This window comes from Lepisosteus oculatus, chromosome 20 (genome assembly GCF_040954835.1).
Source record: "Lepisosteus oculatus isolate fLepOcu1 chromosome 20, fLepOcu1.hap2, whole genome shotgun sequence".
Taxonomy (NCBI): domain Eukaryota; kingdom Metazoa; phylum Chordata; class Actinopteri; order Semionotiformes; family Lepisosteidae; genus Lepisosteus; species Lepisosteus oculatus.
In genome coordinates this window covers 15,238,872-15,257,092 of record NC_090715.1, presented here as the reverse complement: position 1 = coordinate 15,257,092, position 18,221 = coordinate 15,238,872, and the positions used below count along the sequence as shown (strand labels likewise).

Below are 18,221 nucleotides of genomic sequence, written 5' to 3'. Positions count from 1 at the left end.
GAAGCACAATTATACGGGGACCGTCTTGAAATCAACAACCTGTTCGGTATCCTAGCAGCTTTTGACAATTGCTCCTCCATTAAAAAAAAAATGCAGAGCAGTTCTGATTATTATTAGGCTGCATATTTTGTGGTACGTGCGGTGGTATCTGTATGTCAGGCAGATTAATGTGTGTCCTTTTTCGGCAAAGGGTCCTTTAATTTGAAAAGGTTTCTCTAGTCGCGTGCAAATATTCTTTATCCCTTCCCATAAAGCTGATCTGATGAAGAAAACTTGCAATTGAGAAGTACCAGACTTGGTTTATTTTAATATTAGTTAAAAAGTACTTTGCAGCTTCCTGTTATACATGCCAGACAGGTGTCTTGGCAAGCCTGGCATCTCGGCGCATAAATTCAATCAGGTTCTTCCTGACGTGTCTCCATCTGCAGCCAATATGGTGCCCTTCTTCATAATCAAGAGGTTTCTTTCCCAGCCAAAGAAGCAAAGGACAAGGAAGTAAAAGTCACACTCGGGATTTGTTTTTATTCATATGCTGTTCAGATCTCCAGAATTTTTTTTTAAATACTGGTGCTGAAAGCTAAAAAAAGACTATGCAAAAAGCAGACAGAATATGACAGCTTTTAACATCAATCATATACTTGAGGCTCGGTGAAGGACAGATTGTGACAAAAGGGGAAAAATCATCAGATATCCATATGATCATGCATATGGTGGTATAATTATCCATAAGTGTGGTGCAATATATATATTCATTAATGTCTACGTTAATGTTAAGTCCTGCCCCATGTACTTGTAAAAAAATAAAACTTTCATCCAGTGGATGAGTGGAGTTAAAAAAGTAAATTAAATCCTGACATGGAAAACTCTATTCCTACTGTTTATGTTGGCATTTCCAACATTAAGTCATTTTTTCGGTTCTGTGTATTTTGCCTTTCACATTTCTTCAGCTTCACTCCCCCCACCCACAGCCTCCCGCTTCTAATGAAAGATCATTTCCAGCGTTTCCACGTGTTTCTTACCTCGGGCCTCAACCTTTCGAGCTACACCATGCCATAACGAACAAAGTAAAATCCAGGAAAATAAACTTTAATAGAAGCAGAAACAGGGAAGCTGTGCGTTTTCCAATGTCGGAACGTCACGGCACACGACTTCAGCTGCTGCAAAAGGCAAACTGTAACTCTGGCATCGGGACTGGGGCGCATACTGCACATGCATACGAAAGAGAAGCCGAACTAATAGGGATGAAAAATCAGACACAGTGGAAAGCATAAAAAACAGAGAACGAACTTAAAAGTATGCGCTTTAAAACTGCACCGTTTGAAGTAACAGCACATGGAAATGTCTGACCAGAAAACAAACGATAAAGCATGACAGAATGGGGGCTTTGCTTCTCCAATGTGGCGGGCTGTACGGGTGACCCCAATTTCTCCCATCAGTATCGGGGCACCTCTGAGCAGTCTGACCTCATAGAGCTGTGGAACAACGTCTCAATTTCTCCATGTCCCCCCAACTCACTGAACAAAAAAACTGCAGCTAATTTCATTCTTCATAAATTTAATTATATCAAGATTAACAAGGGAGGTAATTAATTTCTTTAAGATGGGTATCTTTAAAGTGCCCGGGGCTCAACTTTGTTGTCAAAACTGTATATTTAACCATTATTACAGTGCAAACTTAAATTAAAGGCAGTAATAAAGAGTATAGCAATTTTGCTTGGAATAACGATAATTCATTTCTTTAATAAAACTGTCCTAATATGCATACACTGTATATACTAGGAATCATATGTACATGTACACTGTACATCCTATAAATAAAATATATCATCTTAATTCTAATGCAGTAATATTTATTTATACGGAGTGCACTTTGAAGACGTTTATATAAATTCTTCTTTAAACCGAAACAAAATAAGTTAAATATGTAACTTAAATGTACTTCATTTAAATTCAACAAATGCAATTATATTCAATAATGCAGACAGCTATTAACATCATAAGACAGCAGTTCCTGTTCAAGCAGTTCACACCCATCTTTAGCTCTGGTATGGAATGGCAATGTATTAGTTCTTTTAATATTTCATACTGTCCTGTGTGAGGATGAAATATCGTGCTTCTGCCAACACCTCTTCAGAGTGCATTTTTCAAAGATGATAGCATGATATAGCATGATGGTAATTTCATTGAAAGCATCTTTTGCAAATGCTGAAGATCACAAGGCGAGATCTTGTAGCCACTACCATTCTTAATGGTGCATGCCATAGGCTTTGAAAATGTGATTCAGACTCGACTAAGCTGATCTTAGTTTCTTTGGACAAGAGTGTTTAATCAAAGTCTACTGGGCTTGTCAGAATACTACTATGCAACCCTCATTTTTTTGATCCGCTCTTTCAATAGGGGTTTATGTCTTGCAATTCTGTCACATAGATTTTTTTTCCCAGCAGCCTTTGAATTGTTGAAGCTCGTGCATCTGCTGTCCCCAGATTACACAGTTGTCCAGTCGATCTCTTTGAAAAAAAACATCTGTCTTTTCAAACTTGTCCCCTTAAATGACACACGGTGACATCCCTCACGCCTCTTTCTCACAAGTTAGTTTTCACCATGACCTCTTTTCTGTAACCAAGAGACAGTGGTTCCTTCTTCATCAGCATTTCATTACAAAACCGTTTACATGAGACTCGGGTTTACACACAGAAGCTTGATTGAAATGACATTAAAGACTGCATCATCTCAAAGTCAAGCAGGTATGTAAACCTAAAGGCAGCTCACTTGGGTGGGTCAGTTATCTACCACAAGGTCCACAGCAGGTTACATCCCTACAAGCTTTGTAGCCAAGCTAGAATACCGCTTCAAACTGTATATCAACCATTATTTTAGACCACAGGTTACTGCACATAGGTTATAATAAATCAAATACAATTAACACATGTAGTGTGATCTCCTTGAAGGAAGTCAACCCACAATACAATCCCTTAGGAGCAAGAGATAGTTGGGTACCTGGGATAACGGCGAAACACTTTTTAAATTTGGTGATATTTCTGCAATTCTTTCACCACGAAATACATGACATTAATCCACTGCTGACCTCACCCCATGATAACCATACTCATTCCTGCTTTTAGAGGTTCCAGTTTCTTGCAGTTCAATGTTGCTAATGCTACATATGTAACTAACTTTGTACCTAATATACCCCTACTCTGCTATTCACAGCTAGAATCTCTGACCTTTGTCCAGTTATTACCAACCTCATCAATGAGTCCCTGCAATCTGGTCTTGTTCTTGCAGGCTCTAAAGCACAAAACAAACCTGGCCTGGACCCTAAAGTACTTAACTACTGTCCTATTTCCCTTTCCTTACAAAACTTCTGGTAGGAGTGGTGGCAACTCACCTACAATGCAGCCCATATAATGGGGAGTTTGAAGCAGTTAGGATTTAGGCAAAGAAGCAACATGCAAATGCCTGCCCTGTGTCGATTACCCTGGCAGCTCCCTTCCCACTGAAAATTAAAGTGGACGTAGAAATCTGGGCGATTCTCCTGCTTGTGTGTAAAGCACGGAACAGTTTAGCTCCAGATTATTTTAGGGATTTATTGATGGAGTATAGTCCAGATCTTAATCTGAGATTTGCTCATTGAGGCAATCCTCAAACAACGGAAGACAGTGGAAAACGCTGCGCAAATCCATTAGTGACGCTTGGACTGCTCACATCTTTTACACACAAGACCTGTCTTTTCACTGCAGCATGCTAATACATACGTTAGATTTACTGTTGGTGCCCTAAAACAGTTTGCTGGGCTTTTTTTTATCCTCACTTTCCTCACAGGGACCTCATTCTGCTTCTGTAGCACCTGTTTGCCATTGTTGCATGCTTTGGGTTTCCCGAAAAGACCCCAGAAATGTTTTTATTATTGAAATTCATCCAATATCTAAAAGATATCAAATATAAATTTAGAGTTCAGACAATTCCGTTCCTAGTTTTGCTACAAAATTTGAAAGTCTTACTGAAAAAGTCTGTAGAATCTCAGCAGATTTTATGTTATTTTATCCTCTAACATAATTCCTTTTTTTGGCCCTCAGAGTCAAGCTTTCTTCTTTTCTGCAGCTAGCCCCTGAAGATAAAAAAAAATCATACAGCTACAAAGTTTTGCATTACGCCAGTATAACAGATAATACTGGGGTAATACAAAAAATGAATAGCCATAGCTGTATTGTAATATTTGCTTACAGACACTGTTTCAGCATATGCTCAGGGAAAAAACTAATTTCAGCACCTTTCTCCAAAAATGGTTATCTCAAACTAAAGTGATTCATATTGCTATTAGCAATTAATTTGCTAAATAAGAAGCCAGTTCAGACTACTGCAGCGCTTTCTCATTACTGATCAAGTGACACTTGATCAGCAAACATCGCTCATTCGATGTGCCTGAAGACAGAAGACATCACACATGATCAATAGATAAAGAACTGCATCAGTTTTTAAATACTTTTTGTTTATGGTTCTTGTTAAGTGTGTAAAACACATAAACAGAACACACAAGAGCTACATCCAAGGGCTTTAGAACACTGCACATATAAGAAGGTATGTTTAATTGCAAGGCTGCCCCGTCTTCCTCAAACCCTTCCTGTAGTGATGACTCGAAGTGAGAAGAGACAGTCCGTAAAGAATGTTTTTGCTCATGTTTGCTGCAGTCGGGCATTTAGTCTACAAATAGCTTCAGAAAAACTCCCTTCGCCAGACCTGACTGCGGCTCCCGTCTAAGAAAAAATAAACCCCACCCGAATGAGAGAGGAAGTGTTACTCCTCCAGAAATTATTCTATTTCTGTTTCCTGTTTGTCTGTCTGAAGACCTGGCCGTTTACTCGCAGGCAGGGTAAAGGGAAAAAAAAGTTTAAAAAAAAGCACAGGGAACAACAGACTTGAAGTTGGGATTGATTTACTTCATTAAACGAGATTACAAGTTTAACTTACAAACCAGAGGTCAAAATTTCTCATTAGCAAGGGGACCATGAAGAACCGCAGGGTCTGGTTCAAGAGGAGACCACTCTTATTACTAACTACACATTTCAATCTGTCTTTGATGTTCCGTGCCCACCCCCCTCCCTCCTAGTTTTTGGCAGAGGAGTTGATTTTAATTGTAGCTATAGAACACAGCATAGTTTGCCTGTAAGCCAGCCTCCACATCTGCAGTGAGTGCAGCTTTAGTGATATTGGGTGCAGTCCATAGCTCCAGGCTAATTTTAATGGTTCCCCTTTTCATACGAGGCTCAGATTGTTTTCCACGTGATTCCTGTTAATTTAGCTGCAGGAAAGGGCATCAGTTTTCCTCGTGCTTTCTCTCTCTCTCTCTTCTGATCCATACTCTCAAAGAAGGTGAAATGAATTAAAATGAAAAAAAAAGAAAGAACAAGACTTCTTGCTAATAAATGTGCTACCTACCTTTCCCATTCCCTGTATTAGACGGATACAAGAACTACAATACAGTCAAACAAGCCCAGGAAATGTATCTGCTATTGTCTTCTATTTTTTCACTTTGATGTAATGAACTGCACCCCTGACCATAAACAAGTCAGAGACTTTATCAGGGTAAAACTGGAAGTAAAAACATACTAAAAATATTAAAACGTGATTCTGTAACCATTCCTTGTTCAAAAGCAACGGCAGCCATTTACACTTTTTCAAACAAAACAAAACATTGCAAACATTACAGAGGAGGGATGTGGAGAGGAAGCAGCTACATGGGCCGCGCAGAGTTGAAAGTAAAAAGGCAAATGCACTCTCACATCGCCATGCAGCTGGATGTTAGCATACCTTTTGTAAAGCAAAAAATATATATAATGGCAAATAGTTACCTGCCTTAAGTTTAATGGATAAAGAGCAAGTTATTCCCTTTCTTCTAAAAGGAAATGGAAAACGAGAGAAGCAATAATATACAGTAATTAAAACTAAAGATGAAGGCACTACAGTTTCTGTGCAATAACTGGACAAACCAGAAACTCACCAAACCCAAAATATTAAATGTTGGTGAAAAAAGTTGCGCTCCATATTAACCTTAAACCATAAGATTTGAATAAACTGCTTCTTCTGAGGAACAGTTTTGACTCCACACTATTGTCAAATTCATGGCTGCCTGGGCAACTGGAATGGGTTCTAACACGAACTGATTTTGATCACAGGTATCTCCCCAATTCTCTCGAATCCCAGGGAGTCGGCTCACCGGGAGTGACGCTTCTGGCTTCCAGACAGGGGAAAACAAAAACGTGAACAAAACTTATTCTAATTATTTTGTTTTTCAAAATAAGACGCTGTACTTAAGAACACATTTTAAAAAAAGAATATAAATTTAATACCCATGTGATGATGAATAGAACTCCCTTCTGAAGGCAACTATACTTCAAGCAGGTAAATAAAATTCATTGGCGTGTCATGCATTTCATACCACAGGGTAATCATTTTCTAATGATTAATGCACTGGGCGGAATGTGGATGTCTGACAGGGACCTCCGCATTGTAAGTAAAAGAGTAAAAAAACAGGCACTGGCAGCGACGGTGCTCGGTGACTTTAAAGCGTCCCTCAAATATTCCTGCTCTTACTCCCTTTCCCAGTGGACTTCAGAAAGCAAACATTTACAGAGACCAGAGGGGTCAGCCCACGCCCCACTGGGCACTCTGTCCCACCGCCAGGGCTGCAGCACACCCTCCCCTGCTTCATGAAAAGCTTCCATTGCAGCCTTGTAACTAATCTGCCTGCCGCAGCCCTATAAGGCCCCCTTTGTTCACTTCTGGAGGCGAGATCAAGCTTGAGACAGACACTCCAGTCTTGACTGGCTATCGGTTTCAAGCCCTTTGGCAGTCTGGGTCCAGGCGCTGGCTGCACCGCTAAGTCACCTTTGCAGAACCCAGCCAAGCGTCACTTATCAATGGAGGGGGTTGCTAGTCAGCAAGTCCAGATTTCAACAGGAGCGATCTGAACAGCACGGCATCTTGGAAAGGTCATTATCCCTTCCTAATTTCAGCTCTGGCTCAGCAGTGAAGGGCTGTCTTTGTCTGGGATTAATGCGAAAACCTCAGGATTTGATGTCAGTGGGAAATAATCAGCGTGGGCTTCATAATGCTGCCTGCTTGTGCTCCTGGCTAGGGCCGTGGGCTAATTTCTACGGAGATGAAATCTATGACAAGCCCTTCAGTTAAGCTGTGAGCGGGCAGCAGTCCAGTAACACCCACAGGCCTCCCAGGCATCCTGTGACCCCCTTAGAAAAGTCACATTCACTTTGCTCTTGAGAAAGGAAAAAGAACGCTGCAGGCACTTCAAGCCCATGTGAAATGAAGAAATGTGAGGAGGTGAAAATGAAGTGAAAATAAGTTAAGATTCATCTCCTCGCTTTTGCTATCGCTCTGGATGGGACTATTATTTTTTTTTTTTCCCCCAAACAAAATGTGGTCAGGTTGCACAAAAGCCGTTTTGGCAAATCTGTATTATTTTCCGTTTTCTCTTTCTAAAAGGACGAGTGGGAATGTGCCTCACCAGGGGCAGGAGTTTCACAAGCCGATCATGCTAAAATGCATGAAAGGAAGTAGCCACAGCATTCATGAACCAGAAGTAATGCTTTTATTTTGTTATTTATGCTTTTTATACTACATACATTAACCGCTCTCCTCTCCAGCAGATTGGAAGTAAGTTAAACATGTAGGGATCCAACCCAACAAGCAGGTTCTATGCAATGACTAATTGTAGAGTAAGAATGTGCTTTTTTTCTGCAATATTTATGGTTAGAGAATACATTTGATAAATATTATTGCTTAATATAATAAAACCATTGTTTTTCAACAAAATGCCTGTGGTAAGGGCTTAAACCGTCTGCGGCAAAATCATTTTTTATGATGCAAAACTTAATAACACCTTATATACTTCTTATTAATATATTTTGAAATTTAAAATTTCTTCTTTTCTGTCCATATAAGGATTCTGGATACCAGAAACAATTACAGCCCTGTATTTTATCACGCATGTAGATAAAATATTTGAAATGTCTTTCACAGACGTTCAAAATTATAAAATGGAGAACTGTGCCATCTATGGGCATTTCTTTAAATACGGCATTTTAGTTTACTACTTGTAATTCAGGTAAGCCACAAACATAGTGGATAAAACCACCAATTATTACCATCTCCTATTGATAGTTATGAACATATTGCATATGGAGTCATACAATCAATCAAATGTCCGTCAATCGTTAACAAAAGTTCGATCTCCTGAAAATATCAGAAGATAATCTTTTTCTATTTCTGGTAAAGTATTAAGCCCCGTTTTTTTTTTTTGTTTCCGGTACATATTCAAAATACATGGCAGGCTATCCAGTCTAAATTGGTATGTGCAGGGCTCAACCAGCAAAGGCTCTATATGATCATGGGTTCGAGTCTGGGTCAAGTCACTGACCAGCTGTGACTGTGATCCCACAGTTGGGGCTGCATCTCCTCGGATATCTTAAAAAACAAGCAACTCGAAGGCGAGCCGCCTCATTCTCCCATGTGCAGTCACAGGGTTTATAGTGTAGAAATGTGAAAAACACAACTAGCTATTCCAAATCAGGTGGGTACAGCAAAATAACAGGCAAATCTCAATTTCTATTAAAAAATTGGTATGCAATATATTCTATCAACTGGTGCACTGAGGACAAAACAAGCAAAATAAAAGAATAAAACAAAATGCCATTGCACCAGAACTCTGCATTGAATTGACAATAAGGGCGTTTAGCAATCAAAGAACGGTTCATAATTCATTCTGCAACTGGATTGGCAAGAAACGGTTCAAAAATCTTTGTTATTCTTTTATTCCCACCTATTTCAGAATCTGTTTACATAAAAAACAACAGCAATAACAACAAACAGCACAACTGCTGAAATCATTCTTTTTTCGACACCAGCTGGTGGTTTTAATCCCGATATGAACTATGTAAAAACGTCCAAAAGAGTAGTCAAGAAGTCAAGGATAAGGGTTCGTTCTAAACTCAAAATAAGAAAGCTGAGACGTATATGCACAAACCACAATGCACGCCGCACTGCTGAAATTTCATTCATTGCTCATCTCGAAGTTCTTGCCAGTTTTGTACGGTCTCGGCCCTTACCTCTGCCCCTGGCGGCGCGGCCCCAGGTGAGTCCAGTTTGCGTTTTTTCCGTGGACCAATAGCTGCCAGTGCTGTCAAGTTGGCATCTCTTTGCCTCATCTGTGCGAGTTCCTGTTGCTGCATCTGAAGACAAAAACAAAGACCACGCGTTACAACTCATAGACACGCACTGTAGTGGGCACAGGCTGTGATGCATGTGATGACACCTATGCTCGCATTCAGCCAGCACCACTGTACAGTGTAAGGTCAGCCAGCAGATTCAGGCCACCATCCTGGGAAACGCATCCCCACACATGGGGACCAGATAGTCAGCCCCCTAACTCTGGGGGACTCGGGGTACACTCCTCAGAAGCCAGAGCAGCAGTTTAGATGCAACAGGCTCATAACAGACCCCACTACACAAGGGGTTCTTTAACCAAAAAGAACCAAAACACTGAGCTGCAGTTGGAATCTATTGTCCCATTTATTTGTTGCACAAGTTGTACTATTTTTGCATTAGCCTGTGTGTACTTACCTGGGCTGCCCTTTACTTTCCAGTGATGAATTATCCCTCCCTCTAGACCTGCAATGTAATTACCCCACTGCTGGGCACCTGCACTTATCTGCTTCTGCAGGTTATTGTCTTCATGCTGATATATTGTAAGTTTGTGATTTATTGTATTTGCTTTGCTTTATTATGTTATCTGTTTCATTCACTTATCACAATTATTGTCTGCAACTATAAGTCACAGTGGATAAGCATGTCTGCTAAGAAATATTATTACAACATTTCATTATTACTATGATTATTATTAATAATATTGTCCCACTTATTAACAGGGCTCAGTAAATTGTACTATATTAAAACTTTATCTTATATACTTCACTCACTACAAGAAGAATAATGCTAAATTGGGGGGCTATATTTCAACTGAAGGTCCAAAGAAATAAAATGATCATGCTGAGGCAACACCAATGTAAAAAACGGGGCTTTGGGAATCAGAGCACATTACCTTAAGTGTCCAGTTTAGACTCCCAAAGAACTTTCTCTATAGCCTTAAAGACTCTGCCCACTACTTCATGTGCAAACTAAGTCCCGCACGTTATGAAAGGTGATCCACAACTAAATTTGACAGTAAGCAGTGCTATTAACCTGTGTGTGTGCTTTCCCTGGAGCTCAGTGCGGTCACAGGGGTACTCTCAGGTGGTCAAAACACTGCCATGCTGGAGGCATGAAGAAACTCGTGTCTGTGATCACATGACCATTTAGTGCAACAGAAAAGGCCCTACACACCTTATCAAGCTCTCTTCCCCAGAGAGGAAGTAGTCATTTCTGTAGTAATCATGTAAAAACAGAGGTATGAAGACACTTAACTAAGCAACGTCATTCAAAACTTTGCTAAAATACTACAACTTTAGCTGATAAATGACTATATGGCAATATACATATAATATTTTTCAGGCATAACTCTGAACCTGATCCCCTGTACTCAGGCCTTAAAAACTATACAATTTAGAGCATGTGGCTCAGATTTATACCTACATTGAGTTGCAGCAGTGGCCAAGTCCTGACAATCGGAAAACCAAGCAGATATAAAAAGCAAATATAAAGAGTTTAGTTTTTTTTTTTTAGTAAAAGGTTCTCCATATTTTGTTCACATTGAGTCAGACAGTGTAGCTCCGGTTTCTCCCTGTGGGCTGGTGTCTGCGTGGTTTTGTTGTAGAGCCAAGCAGATTAGGGAAAGACGGCTCTCTCTAAGGGGGACTGTTCATCAGCGAAAGAGTCTTTGCTGTGGAGTTGCCGTGTGCGCTTTGCAGAGTGTTTCATCCATGCACAAGTTTGTATATGGATGAGAATCTACTGTATACGTGCCGCTCGCTGAAATCTACAAAGTCCAAAGAAGAACTAGCCTACCCCCACACCCCCCAATTAATGTTTTCTTGAATTTGCCCCCCAGACTTTACATGGATACAAGGGGGAAATTACTACCCCCACCCCCACCCCCCACTCCCATGCAATCCCAAAAGTCTGTCTCTGCCTTCTTTGCTTCAATTGAAAGCTAGTTCTGTGTATTTGTTTCGTGAAACCTGGCAGTCCTGATTCCTGGCACATTAAAAAGCTTCATAATGAGGTGTGAGTGGATTTGTTCACTATTTCCACAAGGAGGTTACATGTATATACGATCTGTTCTCAACTTGTTCATAAACAGGCAACGGCCCATTAGTCTGCTACCACTTATATACACAAACAGTTAGGGTCAACTACAATGAACACTTCAGGGACTATCAGCACCAAGCAGGCACTCTCTGGGATTAACCCTGGCAACGCACTTGAGAATTTGGGATCAGGCGATCCTGGAGTTAATGATGATAATGTTTAGTTAATGATAATTGTTTTCACTTTGATCTCAAAGCGTTTTACATATAGGAGGTGAGACACTTCCTCCACCATTTGCAGCAAGCGTTATGTGGCTACAGCCCCACTTCACAGCAAAGCGGTGACAAAGCGGGAAATGCTTTCATCAGCTGAATGGAAGGTGAACTTTAGCAAGGTCACACTGTACTAGCCCAGAGTGGAATTCAGCCAGGACATTGGGGTTATTCCTATGAACAGTGCCAAGGGACCTAGAGTGATGAAATAGTCAGGAACTTGTTTAAAGTGAGTGAAGGATGGCACCTCCTTCAGCCCAGTGACCCCTGTCACCCTACTGGAGCATTGATTTTGAAATTCGGGTCCAGAGGGAAGAAGCGCCACCTACTGGTCCACCTAGACTACTTCCAGCAGCACCCAGATTTTCCTTAGGTCTCCCATCTTAGCACTGCTCAGGCTCAACCACGCTTGGCTTCTAAGAGCTTACATGATCACCAGGCTACAAAGTGGCAAAGAGTTTTGATCATGGAAGCTGGGATTTAAACTGGTTCACTTGCACAACTAATGAAAGTAACACACCCCTGAGCAAGGCCCTTAACCCCAACTGCTCCAGGGGTGTTGTATAAATGGCTGTCCCTGCGCTCTGACAAGCAAGTTGGGGTATGTGAAAAGACAAATTCCCAATACAACAAACTGTATACAGCCAATGAAGTGATCTTATCTTATCTAATCCCATCAGCTGGGGCAGTACTATCACTCAATACTCCGGTCTCTCTATCTGTCCGTCATAAAACTTGGTCAGCAAATTCCTTGCTAAATCATTGGGAGCCCTTGATTTGCCAGCAGTCCTGCACAGGACAAACAACCACATGAAAAACACAAGCAGCAGGACCCTGGTGTGAACTAACACAACCCACCCCTTCCTCTTCTTACAGGTTCGCAACTCTAAAATTATTAAAATGATAAAATAATTCACATTTCAGGAAAAAAAAACTATAATGTTAGTGTATATTCCCAGTGCGAACGCTATGTGGGTTACAGATTCTTTCAATCATTTTTTGTGGAGCAGGCAGTCACAAATCTATCCTGCAGGTAATGTCATGTCTTCCTTTGGGGCCTAATGATAGAGCAATGCTTGAAGGTGGCCTATTCTGCTCTGCAGAGTTGTGACAACCACAGGGCAAAACAGTGAAACCGTCATCACCTCCACTAACCCCGACACACACAGTCGTATGGCCATGAACTTTGCCCAATGCATGGCAAAACGCTCGTAGCAGAATGGTAGGAATGTGTCATCAAGCAGTGAATCTCTCTTGTTTTATTTTTTGTTTTCTTTAGACACAGCTGCTGTAACAAATGTGGTTAATTTTTAATATTTAATGTAAAACATGAACACTTGTTTTAGTTTAGGTAATCATACCGTCTTAGATGTAGCTATTAATCTCTAATGTACATTAAAGCTAATTCATTCTACTAAACAATTTCATGACATTAATATTCCTATAAAGTAAGCAAAGCAATAACGTGACTGGTGGGTTAGTACTTTTAGACTTATGTTAAAAAAACCAAGTGAGATCCTCTGTACTGTATAATCTAAAAAACTAAACACTAATTAGCACACAAAAAAAATCCATCTGATTTGTTCTTTAGTGGATTAGTACACACAGTATCCTCTGGTTCCCCAAACATCCAATCCACACTACAGTCTCTCTGCAGACATCAGGTGTTGCTGCTCGGAGACTGCAACCCTTCCCCTGGATTTTATTCTCCACACATGAAAGCGAGGCATACTGGCCCAGAGCATGATGCCACTTTGGATTTAGCACGGAACAACTTTAAACTAAAACAACAAAAAAAGAAAAGACAAACCAAAAGTGAGGGGCTTCCAGAGTAGCACCACTGTACTGACCAAAAAATTACCATCAACTCGTCAAATTATTCCTTCATTTCTGCTAATTATACCCCCAACACCACAGCTGGACAGGCACCCTCTGAGAAGGTGGTAACTGGATTTCCCAGTAATAACGATGTCAACATGTGTTAAAGGTGTGCACTACGAGGAAGTATGAGCAGACTACTGTCCTATTAAAAAAAGTTACAGCTGTCCATGATCAGCAGCTTAATAATAAATAAAAAAGAATAACAAAGGATTCCACTGAGCATTTAAATGCTAATTAAGAACTGGATATGTTAATTGAAAGGGAAGTCATGCACATTGCAACTGTATGCATCGCTGCTTTGTATGCTCCATCTTAAACAGAGACTGATTGCTGAGCTACAAGTTGGCCAGCTTGGGTTTCAATTCATTATGGGGTAAACTGTTCTATACCAGCTGTGAACTAGATCCACATCACTATATTAAGGCTAGACTGGGGGGAAAAAAAGACTATAGGCATGGACTTGAAATCCCTTAGTCTTAAGTATGCCACAATGGTGTTCAAGTCAACACTTTCATTTGTCACTTTCTTTTACTAGTTTCATTTTTGTTAATTACTGGTGTCCCCAAGTTTCTTGTATATACTGAGAGACATTAAAAACAAATAAGCATCTGAGCCAATATCATTTGCTGTCTTTTTAATGGCTCTTAGCCTATCCTGTGCTTTTACGGCTCTCCTGCACCTAGGATGACTTCTTACAAGTCCTTGACTGAAGCTTATAACAATAAGACACTTAAATTATGAGTTACAGAGAGCACTTATTTCCACAGCAGTCTCTCTAAAAAAAAAAACATTCCTGTGTCAGCTGATAGGAATCAGATTCTACGAGCCCTTGTGGTTTCCGTGGTGGATATCATTATGCAGGATCTGAAAACTGTAGGGAAAAGGCTCACAAACTCATTATCGCTGTGACAAAAGAATAACAGCTCTGTTCTTAACACAGCGCAGGCCTTTCTGCCTCTTCCAAAAAAATTCTACACATATACATTTGCCAGGTCCTATTAGGCCCTCTGTTTAAGTATTAGAAACTCACATGCAGTTTAAATGCCAGTTACACAGGCCTGCCCACATGCCCTTTGGAGGCAGAGAGAAATACTTGTAGACTCTAATCATTTACAAAGGTCAGGAGCAGCAGAGAGCCTGTGAGCAGTGATTTAAAATTCGATTGATCCCTATCTGTAGTCAGGCCAAAGAGAATATAAGTGGTATTTCAGCTATATTGTAATTATCAGCCTCTAAGGCAATAGTAAATAAATGTGTGCACATCTAAGTAGCTGGTAAATGTTCAGCTTCAATTTAGAAAGTCTTACTTCAATAAATTCCAGGCCGTAAAGAAAGTCAGTCGCAACAAAAAAAAACAACAACACCTAAACTGTTAAACTAAGAGATGAACTTCCACTGATCGGAAACAACATTCTTATCCGCCTAAAAACTAACAGGATTCATTACGATAGCTATATTACTAATTATTTTTAACGCCAAAACGTGTAATTAAAAACTATGTAAATATGTTAATATGTATAATCAAAACTATTTGGGGGAATAACGCTGCTTTACAATATATTTTGCTGCTCGCTTCCTTTAAAGCAGGGAAAAGAGAAACCAGACCGCAGACTATTGATCTGCAACAGAGTTGCAGCTGTGTTTACCACCGGTGTACCGTTCGCAAAACTCCCCGGAACCCTCCATTAAAATAAGTCTTTTTAGATCAACCTCCACAGAGGAGGATGTATTCCTGAAAACTCCAGCCTTCACCTGCTGTTTTCTATCTCTGCAGTTTCTAACAAAGGGCTCTGCGTTGCCCCCAGGGTGTGCCTTGAGCTTCCCAGCCGCTTACAGACAGATGTCCTTAGCGGTGCGTAATTCGAAGGCATGACGTCACGGATGGCAGCACATTCTGACAGAACAGGAGCCTCCGAGTTATAAAAGGACGCAGTATAAAGGCAGGGCAGGGTGCCTTTGCAGTTGGTATTTTCTTTCTTCAAGGACAAAACAATAGAAATGTTGTCAATGGACTGACTGAAAACCCGAGAAGCAGATGTTTCGTCTCAGTCCTGAGAGACGGATATGCGTTTCTGTGCACGTCAGACTGCTGCTGAATTCTAGGAACATCGCGGTGTATTAAAATGAATATTTTTCAAAAGAAAAATTAACAAATCAAAGGTGTATCTTCTTGTAAATCTGCAAAATCCACCTGCGCAGGTGAACTTTGGCTATTTTTAGGACACTTTGCTCCTTTCTGAAGTTTCAACTGTTTTCTCACATATATCAAAATCTATTCCTGATGACATTTGTCTTGAAATCACATCACTTCTGCTTCTAATGGGAACATGATTATCGAGCCCTGGGGAATTAAAGTATTGTTCAGAAGGCAAATGCTTCAAATTAGAACACTTTTCATGACTTCTAAGAGTTATTTGACTTCAAGATATGTAACTCAATACTTAAAATAAAACATAAGAATTTTCCATATAATGTGTGAAATACTATTAATTCTAAGCTTGATTGACTTAATTTAGCACCATGTAAATAATACAGCCTGGCTTATAAACCTTTCTAAAATGCATTCAGAACATAGCCTTTGTAACCTTTAAAACATCTTGTTTCTGTGTAGTATAAGTATGTTTTCTGCAGGGAAATTCAACAGCAATATAATTTTACTTAATTTTAATTATAATTGTGAACAAATATTAAGAATTTCCAGTCCCGGTACTCATAACATAACCTGTTACGTTGTAGTTCTAATTTTTGTTAAGACTCGGAATTCTTTAGATAATTTTCAAGTTTCTTCTGGACTCCTCCTTTTCCAATGACTTTCAGCTAACTGCTCTGATCCTTTAGTACTATTCAAAGCTATTCTTCACTACATTAAGGGAAGTCTTCACATTTAACATTACATGGTCTGTCTGCATTCTCTCCTGTCACTACAGCTGAGAAGTTCACAATGTTCCTTTAAAAGGGTTCATTTAGAAGGACTAGATTAAGCTTGTTTGTAAACCTAATGATAAAAACACAGCCACTGCTATGAATCATTCTTTAGGCATTAAAAATATTAACTCACCTGCAACAAATGCAAATAAATTCTTAGATGGTAAATAAACCCACATATCTTTTATTGATATGCATATCTCCTTTTATTTCTCTCGTCCTCTGTTAAAGAACAATTAACAAACATTTAATTATAAGTAAGAAAAAATGTTAAAGACCGTAATATCAAATACTGACAGGCCAAACTGAAAAGGCATTACATTAGATCCTGAAAAAAACTCTTAAAAAATGCTTATCTTAGGAAATTCACAATCTTTACATTTGAATATGCTTTGTACTACACGGTACCGTGTACAGAATTACTGATTTATTTTTTTTAAGTGAAATACAGCAGTCATCACCTTCTATTGATCACATATAATTTACATCTTGCAAAGATGTGAACTCATATATTCACACTCCAAGAGGAAGATCTCAATGATTTATTCATTTCAAATCAAAAATTGGAAGGTAGATGAGAAGAATTACTTCACAGGCAGCAGTGTACTGGAGGCACTGACGCTAGGCTCTTCTTTCGCACTGCCTGAAGGGGCTTTGTGTGCAAGTCCTTCTAATTAACAAGGTGAATCATGCAGCCGTTCTCTAATTAGCGAACATGACAATCTAATGGAAACATGCAGGCAGAGCTGGCACACACAAAATCACCAGACAAAGGCTCACCCCCACCTCAATCTATTTTGTAACGGAAGGGAGCCTCCTTTCTGTACGTTTCACAGAAGAGTGGTATATCCGGTCAGTGCCTGAAATGGCTCAGAAGAGCCTCTCTAGCTGCACTGGCCAGCCCTGCGCCGTGATAGCGGCGCCCTAATCGTCCTCTTGCCTGCCTTCCCTCATATTCTCCCATGCAAGGAGGCTGACAGCTAGCCACAAGCATAGCCCAGTGCACCCAATTCCCTTGTGCTGGAGTCTCAGGGAGCTCCTCTCTGTACAAAGACAGTGGGGTCCTACAGGCTTACAACAGCCCCTCGCTTAGGAGACAAGTTGCCTCTTGCCTGCAGGCAAAATTCCCTTTATTCTGTTGTTTTCTTTCTCATTACATACTATTTTGAAAAACTCTGAAATTAACTGCAAATACTCAAGTTGGGTTTTCCTCCCATTCTTCCTGCTGAATAGAAAATGATGGCAAAATGAAGCCTAATATTAACAAAAGAATGTGGATGCTGGATGAAAAGTGCTAGGTTTGCACCATTAATGTTCTTTCTCAAACAAAACAGCAGTTTAAGGTTACATGACAGAGCAAAGGTGATGTACTGTTCTTAAGAAATCATAGGTAAAAAGATTCCAGTGAGTAATTATTTATTTCCGATTATTGAAACGCACTGTACGACACTACGTTCTTGATTCAAATCACTGGCGGAAAAAGTCCCCTTTCCAGCTGACAGCTTCTTACTATACACTCATTAGATACGGTATATGTGTATATCTGTTTGTAAGATAAATCAAATAGCCAGTTAAAAATGAATAAAAATCAAAGAGGCATACAAGTTTCTAGTTACCAAGATCAAAGCATTTTTATAAATAGTACCCCTCACTCTACCCCAAAAGGCTTATGAAACTCTGCTAAATGCTGCACAATACAACAATGCATGCACCAAATTTTTACCTTTAACACCCTAAATCCACAAGCATCATTCCTTAAGTGTTTTAACTACCGTATAATGAATTCTACTCCACGTCCATCTCTGGAAGATTGTTTCAAAGCAGGACTATAAAACCTTCAGAGAGAGAAAGAATTACTACCGTGTTTTGTGACACCTATTAAAAA

General features: G+C 39.9%; 1 protein-coding gene across 2 annotated transcripts in view; it reads right to left on the bottom strand.

The window, feature by feature from the left end:
- The window catches only part of LOC102692312 (transcription initiation factor TFIID subunit 4-like), a 90,226-nt gene that overhangs the window by 16,484 nt on the left and 55,521 nt on the right, over positions 1-18,221 (bottom strand). For both annotated transcript variants that reach the window (XM_015368350.2, XM_015368351.2), the window contains exon 14: positions 9,122-9,244. In XM_015368350.2, the coding sequence (XP_015223836.2) occupies positions 9,122-9,244 (123 nt within the window). The remainder of the gene's footprint in view (positions 1-9,121; positions 9,245-18,221) is intronic.